The sequence below is a fragment of the Sphaeramia orbicularis genome, chromosome 8 (genome assembly GCF_902148855.1).
Source record: "Sphaeramia orbicularis chromosome 8, fSphaOr1.1, whole genome shotgun sequence".
NCBI classification, from domain to species: Eukaryota; Metazoa; Chordata; class Actinopteri; order Kurtiformes; family Apogonidae; genus Sphaeramia; species Sphaeramia orbicularis.
The window spans coordinates 32,359,124-32,372,875 of NC_043964.1; the positions used below are offsets into that span (position 1 = coordinate 32,359,124).

Sequence of the window (13,752 nt, forward strand, 5' to 3'; positions counted from 1 at the left end):
GATATCTCTAATTGCCATTTCTCCTAGTAAGAATGTAAATTTGACCAGGAGAAATGCTGTTATGGATATCTAAAATATAATTGTGGATAGTCAATGGACCCTTTTTATGTTAAAATGGTGTCCTGTCTACCAGGCAACTGATATCAACAATACATTTAAGGATATCTGAAATTACATTTTTACTAGTCATAATATGACTTGTGGATATCCATGACATTTTTACTAGTCACAATGTATTTTGGATATCCAAAATTGCATTCTGGATATTTGGAATAGTTTTTTCATTTTGGATATCTGAAATGACAATTGTGGACAGGAAGAATGTCATTGTAGATATCTGAAATGTTCATTTTGAGTAGGAAGAATTCTATTGTAGGTATCCAGAATGCTCATTCTAGATCACAGGCGTCAAACATACCAAAACCGGCCTGCCAAAGGGTCCAATCTGGCCCGTGGGATGAAACTGTGAAATGCAAAAATTACACTCAAGATATTAACAGTCAATCCTTTCACTTTAGGGGCCATATAAACCCCAACTTTAGTCTCAAGTGGGTCAGATCAGTAAAATACTATCATAAAAACCTACAAATAATGACAATTCCAAATTTTTCCTCTGTTTTAGTGTAAAAAAAGTTAAATTACATGAAACTGTGTAAATTTACAAACTAGTCTTTCACAAAAAACTATAAAAATTAGAAATGTCCTAAGAGAAGTAAGTGCAATTTTACTAATATTCTGCCAGTTACTAAATTATTTTGTAGATCCATTGTGATCTGTAAGTTGTAATGCACATTTACAAATGATAGGCAGAGGCATAATAGAGTTAAAATTGCATTTATTTTTCTTAATAAATTTCAGTTTTTTCATGGTTGTTCATGTTATTCACATTTTTAAAATGACACTTTATAGATGTAATTGTTTCCATAATGTAATTTTACTTTATTCACTATAAAACACATTGAAATGTTTGGAGTTGGCATTATTTATTTATTATTATGTTATTAATTTACTGGTACAGCCCACTGCAGATCATATTGGGATGATATGGCCCCTGAACTAAAGTGAGTTTGACACCACTGTTCTAGATATCCAAAATGTAATTGTGGATATCTGAAATTGAAAACTTTTTTTTTCCTCATACTTTATTCACATAATACCATATACACATAGACCAGAACATGGCATGGAGAAAAACATAATGCTCGAGGTGAGGCAGGAAGAAATTAAATACAAATACATAAATAGGTAAGTAGATTAAATAAATAAAACTAAAGGAATAAACAAGAAGAGAAAAAAATAAATAAATAATAAAATAAAAATAAATAAATAAATTACAACTTAAATTCATCACATAAAGCTTTAGTCTTCACAGCTTTAAGGTTAGTGCAAAGTTTAGTGTGTCTAGGTAGGATTTCAAATAAGATTTAAAGACCACAAAGCTGGGTTTCTGATTGGCAAATTTGCTTGTATGTATATGAAATTTGGCTAATAAGGAAATGAGATTAAGAATAAACAATTTCCAAATGGGAAATCAGTAATAAAGAAACCAAATAAAATATCTTCACTTTTGACGTTAAAAGAAATATCCAGCTTTCTATTTAAAAAAAGATTGATATCACACCAAAAAATTTGACAAAAGGCACATTCCCAAAACAAATGAGTTAACGTTTCATCCGAATTATGACAAAATGAGCAAAAAGGGTCGACATTGATCTTATACTTAACTAAAGCTGAATTAACTGGATAACACCTGTGTAACAGTTTTAAAAATACCTCTCTCACTTTATTCAAAATAAAAAAAACTTACTTCCATTCCACATCAGAATATAAATTACTCCAAAAAAAGATGGAAGCTGGCTTACAAATTGTATCCCTTTGAATCATTTCTCTAATGCATTTATTATTAGTTTTTTTTACTCAAGAATGGATCTAAATTTCCTATGTATAATTCTGATTGTGCAATTTGAGGAGTAATGGTTGTTGAAGGTGTAATAGTAGAAGATAGCAAAGTTTTTAAACCTGAAGGGATAGCATCAAATACAATTGCATATTCTCTTGGGAGTACCGGAATTTTATATTCTAACAAAAAATTCACTATAAGCAGGGCCAGATTAACACTTTATTGTACCCTGGGCAACAATATTCAAGGGCCCCATCACCACAACCCCAGGATCCCTGTAATCTGGCAAAATACAGAATAAGTTCCAGGAATATATACCACATACTTCAATATCTAACTATCATCAAATGCATTTTGATGTACAAATATGTAAATGCTCGTAGAACTACAAGTGCACCACTATAGCCTCTTGTCAAGGCCACTCACTTGCATATGATGATATGAAAACAAAACACATTAGCATCAGTATAATCTAAAATTGATCCACTACATTAGAAAGAGAGGGAAGTGTCCTCCATTTTCACAAAAAATAAATAAGAAACCAGATATTTTCGTTATGCCCGAGCTACCCAGGGCCCTTCAGAGGTCGCGGGCCCAGCTGCCCATATGGTTAATCCAGGCTTGACTATAAGTAAATAACTGAAATTGAAAACCCAATACACATGAATGGCAAAAGTGACGTCATTTCTCCTAGGAAGAAAGTGGGCATCTGAAATGTTCTTTTTGACTTGGAAGAATTGAATTACAGATATCTGTCATATACAGGGGTTGGACAAAATAATAGAAACACCTTAAAAAATCAACAAAATATAATTTAATATGGTGTAGGTCCGCCTTTTGCGGCAATTACAGCCTCAGTTCTCCGAGGTATTGATTCATACAACTTGTGAATTGTTTCCAAAGGAATTTTAAGCCATTCTTCAGTTAGAATACCCTCCAACTCTTTTAGAGACGATGGCGGTGGAAATCGACGTCTTACTTGAATCTCTAAAACTGACCATAAATGCTCAAAAATGTTGAGGTCTGGGGACTGTGCCGGCCATACGAGATGCTCAACTTCATTAGAATGTTCCTCATGCCATTCTTTAACAATTCTAGCTGTATGGATTGGGGCATTATCATCTTGAAAGATGGCGTCCCCCTCAGGAAACAGTGCTTGAGCCATAGGATGAACTTGGTCGCCCAAAATGTATGTATGCATGTATGTATGTATTATCTCCATGAAATGAATAAAAACTAGTATTAGAGTAGCCAAAATGTTAGGTGTTTCCATTATTTTGTCCAACCCCTGTGTATCCAGTCTAGCTATTAAATGTTAACATGGCCACTTATACTTTTTAAGAATTTTAAGATTTCTTGAATTGAATTTTGACTGGGAGAAATAAAGCTTTAGATATCTTTAAATACTAGAAAGAATATTTAGTGTGGATGTCTTTAATTAACATTCTGACTAGGTAGACTACATCTCTGGCTGGGAGAAATGCCATAATGACACTACAGACCGGACTGTGGTTCGATTAAATTTTCGGACGGCTTATCACAGGAGACCGGAGATGGGTGCGGTGACGTCACGGATTCCTGAAATGGGCGGGGCTGTTCGGTCACAGTTGAGCCATCGTGTCATCGTGAGCCACAACACAAACCTACGTGTTGTGAACTTTACAGGATGACCGGAGGGAACCTCAGTCTTTCTCGTAATGAGGTAAATTATTTATTATTAATAGATTTTAGTAGTTACTTAAAACCGACGGCTAAAACAGCTCGCTCCAGGTTTCCACATAGTTATAAAGGAGTCCAGGAGTTTGACTCTTTGTATTTACAGTTTCCATAATGTGCCATTTATTCAGTTTCAGTCCACGTAACTGTAGTTTGTTGGCACCAGACTGACTAATGACTGTTTTCCACATCTACAGTAACGTGTCTCCACATGCTGGTAACTTTTCTTAAGAGGAAAAAAGTTGTTACAGTAGTACAATACAATGACTTCCTTGTTTGCAACATGTTCTGTGTATAATGATGTATTAATCAAGGCTTTATATTTGTCCTTATAGACACTAGAGGCCTGGGTTCCAATGTAATGGCCACATTTCGGACAGGATGGCTTCTGTCCATCTTGCTAGCCAACTTGGCAAACTGTTCTCCTCATGCAGGTATGCCTATTCACATGCAGTTTTGCAATACCGCTTCTTTTTTGGCAACATTTCATACACACATGCAAACAATAAAGGGAGCAAGTGTTGGCAAACTGCTGATGGAGACTACAAGAAAGAGTGGAGGTTTCACCCAATTCTGTACTGAGGAGAGAAAACATACAGGATGCTAAAAAAAATGGGCTGCATGTTGTCTTTTATGTGCAAACTTTTTTTTATTATTTCTCCGAACACATGCCTCTAACTGATCACATTTGCACACTAACTCTATAAGGTTTTGTTGCCTTTTTTTGATGAAGAGGAAGTGGAGACAACGTGTAGTCATTGTAGTCCTGGGCTCTGCTCGTTTCCTGTTAATGTTACTGTAAGTGTATTTCACTGCAACAATTGCAGGAAGACACGATAAATTACGAGAAAGAGGTCAAATAGGTAGGTTGTAGCTGTGGTTTTGTGATATGTGGGAAAAAATGTGTGCATGGGTTTGTGATAAAGGGGATTAGTGGACTCACCTAGAAGTAAGTAACTATTACATCATGACTCATAAAAGAAATCCTGGCAGTTTGTGGCGTTGAGCATCACCATACTTTGTTGTAGCACTGGTTTGTATTTGACTGCTTTTTCCGAACAGCCTAAAATTTGTACAAAAACTTTATTTACTAAACATCATGTTACATTAAAAAAAGGCCAATGAGAATATCATGGATATCATTATGTTACCATGACAGATGCATCAACTCTCCAAAATATACCTTCAGAAAGGTTATAATACTTTTTTAAAAACTTTTTTTTAATCTTCTTTTGCTATCCCTTCATCTGACACAAAATGTCTTCAAGAATTTCAAATATATGAATTAGAGTACTCTGTTTCTTCAGGTCGTCCTGTGCCCCCCTCTCATGTCAGTTGCCATATCCCATGTAATGAGAATAGCTGTGATGTAGATATCCACTGCTTTTGGGATCAGCCAGACCTACAGCCCAACACAACCTACAGCCTGCACTGGGAATCAGCTGGCCGGTAAATGCAACCAGCGACTAATAAGAAATCTTATTCTTATTTAGTCATCTGACTACTTTCAAATTTTGATGATAATGCCCTGTTAACTGTGGGAGGGCTTTTAACTTTTCTATTTCTTTTTCAGAGAGAAGAGTGGAAATAGTTCAAATGGGTTGATCCAGCGTGAACACTTTTCTAGCCACAGTAAACTGCGCGTTTGGGTCCAGGCTAAGAACCAGTATGGGTCTGAGAAGTCTCCTGAAGTTGTGTTCAACAACACAGCAGATATCAGTAAGTTAGTCCTGGGCCAAAATAAAACCACAGAGAACTTAGACATGTGAATGTAACCATAGTGAAAAATACAATAAAATGGTGTTGAAAACGATAAACCTTTTAACTGGCATTTTCAGTCTATTATGTTTTAATGTGTCTGTCTCTCTTGGCAGTTAAGCCACACCCTCCCAAAGACATATTAAGCTATCAGGAGCCGTTGGAGATTGAGTGGAAGTCAACTTGTGAACAGCTGCAGCTCTCTGTTGGAAACTGTGAAGTCCGACATCAGGCTGAGACAGACCAAGCCTGGATTCAGGTGAATTTCAACTTCAACATGTGCTGTACAGATCAAGACAAAACTGCAGGGAAAGTAGGATGTTGGTGACATGTTGTACAGAGCTCAGACAGAAGTGTAATCATTGATGTTGCATGATATTTAACTAAGTTACCAAATAACCCCCCCACCCCAAAAAAAAGAACCAAATGTTCCCTTAAACTTTGCCCATTTAATGCATTTTAAGCTTTTATTTTCTCTTTCTAAGCAGGATGAGGGTGGAATTTCTGCCAACTATGCTTTGGAGAATTCCCAGCCCTGCACAGTTTATGCATTTCAAGTTCGTTGTGCATGTAACATAGGCTTGATGAGTGACTGGAGTGAGACGCATAGAATAAAGAGAGCAGAAAGAGGTGAGTCCTCATTCATGATGTGATGCTGTTTGTGCAATGGGTTTTGTCAAAGCGGGGCAAAAAGTTTAAATGCAACCACAACTGTATTCTTTGTTTAAAGTTGTTTTAATTTACCTTACTTGTATACTGAACACATCAAAGCAAGAGTTTAGTTTTGCTTGCTAAAGCTATGACTCATTTTTCACTGATTGTTGTCTCTTTTTCCTTTCTTGTTCAGCTCCTATTGGAAAGGTGGATGTTTGGAGGGACTGTGGGATATCACCCACAAGCTCTGATTGCATCCTCACCTGGAAGGTACGTAAAGAAATTGTTCTCTATTTGGACTAATTGCAATCCCTCCACCAGAATCACCTCTTTTCACCACTTTTTTTTCTCCATTGTTTCCAGAGGCTTCCTATCTCTCATGCCTGCGGTGACATTCTAGGTTATGAAGTCAGGTTATTTTACAATAGTAGCACGGAAAAGCTCTTGAATGAGCCTGCTGCTGAGCCAATGGTCCATTTGGTGTGTGATGAGATGCAGTGCCACCTCAACTACTCCTTAAAGGGCGTCTCATCAGTCAATGTATCTGCTTACAATGCTCTTGGTGCCACGTTTCCAACTCATCTAGATTTGCCAATGTCAGGTACCAGACCATCAATGCTATAACTATGAAAAGCTTTGTATAAACATGAATCATCAGACCTTATTGTTCTATGTTTAACTCTACTTCACGTTAGTTTATTTATATACCTACAGGAAAGGTAAACATTTCTCTCTTTCACCTTTGTTTCCTTTACCTTTCTTGTTTTTTAAGGAGAAGAGAATAATGACCAAGCTATTGAATTGGAGATGAAAGAGAAGAGCCTCACTGTGTCCTGGGATGTAACCTCTCAGCTCTCTGACAACCTGAAGGAATATGTGGTGCAATACAAACAAGCAGGCAGCCCTCTGGGTGAAGGATTTGATTGGGTTAGAGTGGAAAAAAGCCAGAGAACAGGAGTATTTAAAGGTTTGTTTGACCATGAGACATTGATTCAGTATTACAAGATATTACTTACATTCCACTATTCAACCTGTGTGTTTCATATCGAGACAAGTGTTAGCAGTGGTAGCCAGTTAATGGTGAAAAAAAGAGAACATTTTCAATAATTACAAAACAGGAAAAGTGTTTCGGGTTCAACTTAGGTGTTTCACATTTGTGTGTGTCTCCATCTACAGGTCAATTTAAGAAGTACACACCTTACCAAGTATCTCTGTTTACTGAATTACACAGCGGGAAGGGCCGTTACCTTTCTTCAAATATTGCACATTTTGTTCAAGGAAGTAAGTATTTACACATTTTTTGCTACTTTAAACTTATCGTGACCACTCACTTCTCCTTTCATTAAAATGGAATGCTACTGTTGCTTTTCCTGTCATATATCAGGCCCATCCAGAGTGCGATCTTTTAAAGTACTTTCCAGCAGTTCCACTCATGTCACCTTATTTTGGGAGCCTGTTCTGATGTCCAAGCAGAATGGAGTGACACCGTACTACCAAATAGGAGTAAACCAGCAAAATGGTACGTACTAACAACATGTAAAACAGCTGTAAAAGTTGCTAAAGTTTTTGCAACTTTTTAAAATTTATTTTTGCTTAAAGTAGTACATTAATCAAACAGTATATTTACCAGGCTATGTGCATTTTTCTCAGTTTTACAGTGCTCTGAGTACTTAACCTCTGTTTAAACATCATGTCCTTCTTAGTGTACACTGTAAGTGCTTACCCACAGCACAAAAACAGGACTTATGAGCTGCCAAATCTCACTCAAGGCCAGGAATATGAGGCTTGGATTAGAGCTGTAAATGGAGCTGGACCTGGACCCAATACTACCACACATTTCAATACAGAACGCAATGAGGGTACTTTATTTTTTTTTTATTGACTATCATTATCTTAGAATGAAATATATGACACAATACTACGAGATTATATAAGTTGTAAAAAAAATGCACTGCATGATCGATGTACTAATAATATTACTCATATGTAAATAATTTATTTGACCTCTCATTTATGTCTTTTTCTTTCTTCAGCCTACCTCATAATTGTCCTGTGGGCGATTGTTGTTATTGTAATCATTATTCCACTTGCAGTACTTGTTTTTTTCAGGTGAGTTCATTTATTAAATATTTGTTCATTCATTGCTTGCCAGTTTTATTTTAAACAATTCATGTGCAGCTAAAGAGTAGAATGTAAAAATGTACATATTTTTGTCATTTTGCCACTGCTTTTAGATGTCCACTAGTGCCGTCTTTCTTGCATGAAAAAGTCCCAGATCCCAGAAATAGCCACATCTTCTGCCAGATGACGCACCAGGTGAGAGATTCTTCTTCTTTATTATTATTATTATTATTATTATTATTATTATTATTATTATTATTTGTAATAGATTGTGAGTATAATCTCTTGGTACATGTGTGTTATTTCCCTTTAGAGTAATGACTTCCTTCCTTGGATCTGTATTCCCGTCCATGAGCCACATCCCAAAATCTCTTTGTTGGAAGTAGTGGAAATTCCACCATGGGCTTCCCGGTCCCCACAGGAGACAACCTCCCAAACTGACGGATTAACCAGACCGTTGGTGGGAAATGGAAATAATGAGACAGACAATGCCCTCCCAGAGGAGAGTGAAACGATACACCACAAATATGGAAGAGAGGAATACAGTAAAATGGTTGACTCCGATGAGGAAAGGGACAAGGAAAATGAGGAGGAAGGGGCTGATTCTTGGAGCTGTACAGAGGAAGATCTTTTGTCTGGATACGAAAAACACTTTATGCCAACTGTTTTAGAAATATTGGAAGTTTGATGATGTCTTCGTATTTTCAGCCATTTACTGAAAGTTTTTTTTATGTGGACAGGAATGAAGAAACTGTTAACTCTCTGTTGGTCAACTCAGGTTACTGACAACTGGTGACTGAAAATAGTGGTCAGGCAGTCGCTGTCTACCTTGGCTGTGACTATATGCACCTTTTTTGTACTGCTTTCGGCAAGTTTAGTTTTGGTTTTTATCATTATGTACACTTGAATTTTTCTTTTGCTCTTATTTTAAGTCTTGGTTTAAGATTATAAAAAACAGATAAAAACAACAAAAGTGGATAAAAAAAGTGACAAATGGATCATCCATGCATTCATTATTTGTTGTGGGCATTGATACAAATTCATGTAGAAGTTTAAATGTACAGTCAGGAAAGCACAAGTATTTTATTTGAATGAGTAAAAGTATGTATTATTCTTAGAGATTTTTTTTTTTTTTTTTTTTCCAAAAAGGTACGTTTTACCCTACTTTGGCAGTGGGTTTAGGTTATAAAATGGTCATAGAAACAGTCAAGTGTTTCCCATACTTTAAAACCATCAATGTGATAAGCTATGCTCTTTATTGTCTCTCATATGAGATTTGACGTGTATGAAATGGATCTGTGAATCACAAAATTACCCAACTACTTCAGAACTGCAAAACTTAAAGGAGACTGGATCTTTTTATTTCAATGAACATATATAATTTCAGGTGCTATTATATTTCAGGTAAATGTTTTATTTCCCCCTCCAGTGTTTGATTCTAATAAATACAATGAAAGTTTAAATGTTTAACTGTTTTAGGTATTTGAATGAATAAAATATTTTCATATTTTTCTTAAGAGTCTTTATTTCACATTTTTTTAGTTTTCTTAGTTTAAAACAGTCATGCTGCTGGAATATGATATATTACAACAGTTGAAACATAAACATCAACGTAGTTTATTGACATAGCCAAATATCCAACATGTAAAACATTTCATCTTTATATAGTGGCATTATAATTCAAAACAACAAAACTGGCTGCATTTTACCATTTTGGAATAAATAAAATGCCTATACGCACGCTAAATGTGTTGCATGTTTTCTGGTGCTTGGCCATAAGACACTTTACTTAGCAACAGTTAACTACAGTTCCCAAAATTCCACATAGATTCATTTCATAACATTCAATTCGCTCAAAAATGCTTTGTTATATTGGTTACAGTAACTCTGGTCTCAGCTGAATAACATATCGATATTTGAATAAGGACACATTCATAAAATAACAGTTCCAACCAATAGTGAAAATATGTTTAAAGAAACCACTTATCATTTTCTCAACATATGTCATCTCTAACAAAGTAAAAAGAAAGAGTATGTTTTATTTTTTAAATGTTTTATTTTGTATTTTAAAAATGATCCTCATCATGACAATATTGATCATAAACAAGCAAACAAAAAAAACACCACATACACGTTTCTAGAATCATTATTAATTATTGTGTACAGTTGTGGAAAAAATTATTAGACCACTCTTGTTTTCTTCAATTTCTTGTTCTTTTTAATGCCTGGTACAACTAAAGGTACATTTGTTTGGACAAATATAATGATAACAACAATGGCTCATAAGAGTTTCATTTCAGAGTGGATATCTAGCCATTTTCCATGGTTTTCTTGATAACCAAAATCACTTAAGTTGTTCCATCAATAGCTATGGCATTGTACTGACAAAAAACAGTGCTTTTAGGCATTCCATGTTTCCTTCTCTGTGTTTTTGATGACTGCAGCCATGCGTCTTTGCATGCTCTCCACCAGCTTCTGACACTGTTCTGCTGTCACAGCAGTCCATTCCTGTTGCACAAATTCAACGCAATTTGTTTTCTTTTTGGGCTTGTGGGTCTTCATTTTGCATTTGATGATTTTCCACAGGTTTCCAATTGGATTTGGGCAGGCCAAGGCATGGTTCGAATGTTCTGGTTCTCCATCCAGACTTTAACTGGTCCTGCTGTGTGGCAAAGGGCATTGCCTTATTGGAAAATCCAGTCATTTGAGGCAAGAAAGAGTTTTCCAGCTGATGGAAGAAGACTGTTTTCAAGAGTAGCCCTGTACATGACCTGGTTCATTCGCCCTTCACACAACTGCATTTACCCTGTTCTACCAATACTGAAACAACCCCAGATCATTGCTGACCCACCCCCAAAAATTTACTGTAGGGGCAAGACAGTCTGGTTTGTAGGCTTCTCCAGGCTTCCTCCTAACCAGTAAGTTGGCTGGAGTGGGCATCTACTGAAAATTGGATTCATTACTGAAGAGAACCTTAGCCCAATCATCAACAGTCCAATCCTTGTGGTCCAGAGGGGTGATCAGAATGTCATGTGTGGGTGGGTGGGCTTTTTGGATGTTTTGGGGGGGCAAAAAAATGTGTGTGTGGGGGGGTTCCGTCCATCCGTATTTGTCAGACTGGGGGGGTAGGTTCTGTGATTGTTGGACCGGAGGGGAGGGTGTAGGTTCCTCGATTGTCGGACTGGGAGGGAGGGCATTGCCAGCCTCCATCACTGTCAAACAGGGGTCCGTTCAACTCTGGCAGGGTGGACAGGACATTTCACAGGAGGGCATATCTTCCCCCTGGGGGGGCGGAGCGTCCCCCTGGGGCGGCAGAGCGTTCCCCTGGGGCGGTGAAGCATCCTCCTGAGGGGGTGCTGCCCCCCCCTGGCTACGCCCCTGCTGTGATCCCAAGCAAACAGTCACCGGGCTGCCCTCCTCCTTGATGAGGGGCTTCTTCCGTGCCCTGTGTGGCTTCAGACCCGCTTCCAGAAGTCGGTTTCGGATTGTCCTTATCGAACAAGTCACATTTCTCGACTGTTCCCACTCATTTTTAAGGTCCCTGGAGGTCTGACGGTTATTCTTGGCACAGGAACGGATGAGTGCACGGTCATCTCGTGGGGTAGAAAGACGTTTCCTACCGCGACCAGGTAGCACTTGGGTAGTACCGTGTTCGGCTGCTTTTTTCTTGGTGTAATGAACGGCTGTCTTGGAGACCTTCAGTTTTTCCGCTACCTCTCTCTCACTCATGCCAATTTCCAGCAGTGCCAAGATAGCTGCCTTTGTGGCGTCACCTAATTCTTTTGTTTTAGGCATTGTGTGAGAGCTGACAACTTCTGAGTTGTGCTACGGCTTGAATGTAAGCAGGAAAATTCTTCTTGTGCTTTCCGGCAGACTAGGCACTACGTGGCGCATCAGTGCCTATCATATTCCGGAGGTCGCGTCACTTCTTCTTCTCTGGCTTTGATTTGGAGGCCGGCACCCGACTTAACATGCGCATTACCGCCCCCTACCGGAATGTACTATATATACACATACACACTCTATCTATCTATCTATCTATCTATCTATCTATCTATCTATCTATCTATCTATCTATCTATCTATCTATCTATCTATCTATCTATCTATCCAGACAGACAGACAGACAGACAGACAGACAGACAGACAGACAGACAGAGAGAGAGAGAGAGAGAGAGAGAGAGAGAGAGAGAGAGATAGATAGATAGATAGATAGATAGATAGATAGATAGATAGATAGATAGATAGATAGATAGATAGATAGATAGATAGATAGATAGATAGATCGATCTTCTCATACATACCTAACAACAAAATAAATAAATACATGAATCAATTAATTAAATTCTCCCTATTAACCCCCTACTGTGAAACTCAATTTGGATTTTTGAGGTAATTATTTCAGTGTGTGCCTCTCCTCCTCACAGACCATACAGTCTAGAAACACATGTTGAACAGTTTTTCAGAGACGCCACATTGGACAAATATCTCAGTTGGATAAGGTCACATCACTTGATGGTCATCCTACATCTTTATTTGCAGCCCTGTAGCTGCTAGGAAGTTCTCCAATGCTTTTACACGGTAGTCCTGTCTTGAGACGGGCTGAGGAGAGTTTTCAAAATAAACACATCTCCAGGATTTGTCACAACTGTTTTCCAAAGTTCCAATCTCTGCGCTTCATATATCGGACACTCCATTAAAACATGCTTTACCGTTTGCTCCTGTTTGCAGTACACACACTATACTACATTTCATGTTCTGTTTAAATGTGTCAAGTTGCTCTGTGCATTTCATGAATAATAATAATAATTCAAAACAAAACAAAACAAAAACAAAACATTCTCAGACCTGACGCTTGATTTAATAGAAAAATAATGGCGCCCTCTACTGTCCCTTCCCCACATCTCCTGCCAGACATTGGCAATATACTTCTTAATAATTGATTTCCACTCAAGTATCCCTGGATTTATTTTGAGGTCAAGCCCCTTTTTCAACACCCCCTTAGCTGCTTTGTCTGCTATTTCATTTCCATGTACCATCACATGCACAGGAATCCATAGGAATCCCACACATCCCCCTGCCTGCTCAATTTTAAATAAAATAGTAAGTAGCTCTGTGATTAGATCTGGCCGAGCATTGCCCTTATTGCAGCCCAATGAGGTCACTACAGATGCAGAATCAGAGCAAATCACTACCTTCTCTTGTCTTGTGTCTTCTGCCCACTGTAACGCACATATAATTGAAGTAATTTCACATGTGTACACTGACAGTCTATCTGGCAGCCCTTTGCTATTGACAGCATCAAATTGGGGGTTATAAAAAGCAAACCCAGCTGTTCCTAATGTTGAATCTTTTGACCCATCTGTATAAATTTCCACATGGTCCAACCAGTTACCTGCTAGAACCTGTTCCACCGAGTTTAGATAGTTGGAGCCTTCTTTGACTCTACACTTTCCAGTACAGCAGTGATTTCCAACCTTTTTTGGCTCGTGACCCCATTTTAACGTCACAAATTTCTGGCAACCCCAGACATTAAAAACAGAGACTTTTTTTTTTTTTTGCTAAAATTATTTTGTTTTTGATCATGTAATAATTTGCTATAC

At 37.6% G+C, this 13,752-nt stretch overlaps 1 protein-coding gene across 2 annotated transcripts; it reads left to right on the forward strand.

Moving 5' to 3' along the window:
- Nucleotides 1-3,501: 3,501 nt before the first annotated feature.
- Nucleotides 3,502-9,668, forward strand: il12rb2l (interleukin 12 receptor, beta 2a, like). Of its 2 annotated transcripts, none has more exons than XM_030140194.1 (15): nucleotides 3,502-3,602; nucleotides 3,952-4,050; nucleotides 4,924-5,065; nucleotides 5,190-5,335; nucleotides 5,491-5,633; nucleotides 5,860-6,004; nucleotides 6,222-6,298; nucleotides 6,392-6,629; nucleotides 6,801-6,995; nucleotides 7,205-7,309; nucleotides 7,413-7,547; nucleotides 7,732-7,887; nucleotides 8,062-8,137; nucleotides 8,263-8,344; nucleotides 8,463-9,668. In XM_030140194.1, exons 2-15 carry the CDS (start codon nucleotides 3,978-3,980, stop codon nucleotides 8,835-8,837), a joined length of 2,088 nt encoding a protein of 695 aa, XP_029996054.1. In that variant the 5' UTR covers nucleotides 3,502-3,602; nucleotides 3,952-3,977; the 3' UTR covers nucleotides 8,838-9,668. The 2 variants fall into 2 exon arrangements, with proteins under 2 accessions (XP_029996054.1, XP_029996055.1); XM_030140195.1 differs by having other exon boundaries at nucleotides 5,863-6,004.
- The last annotated feature ends 4,084 nt before the right edge of the window (nucleotides 9,669-13,752 follow it).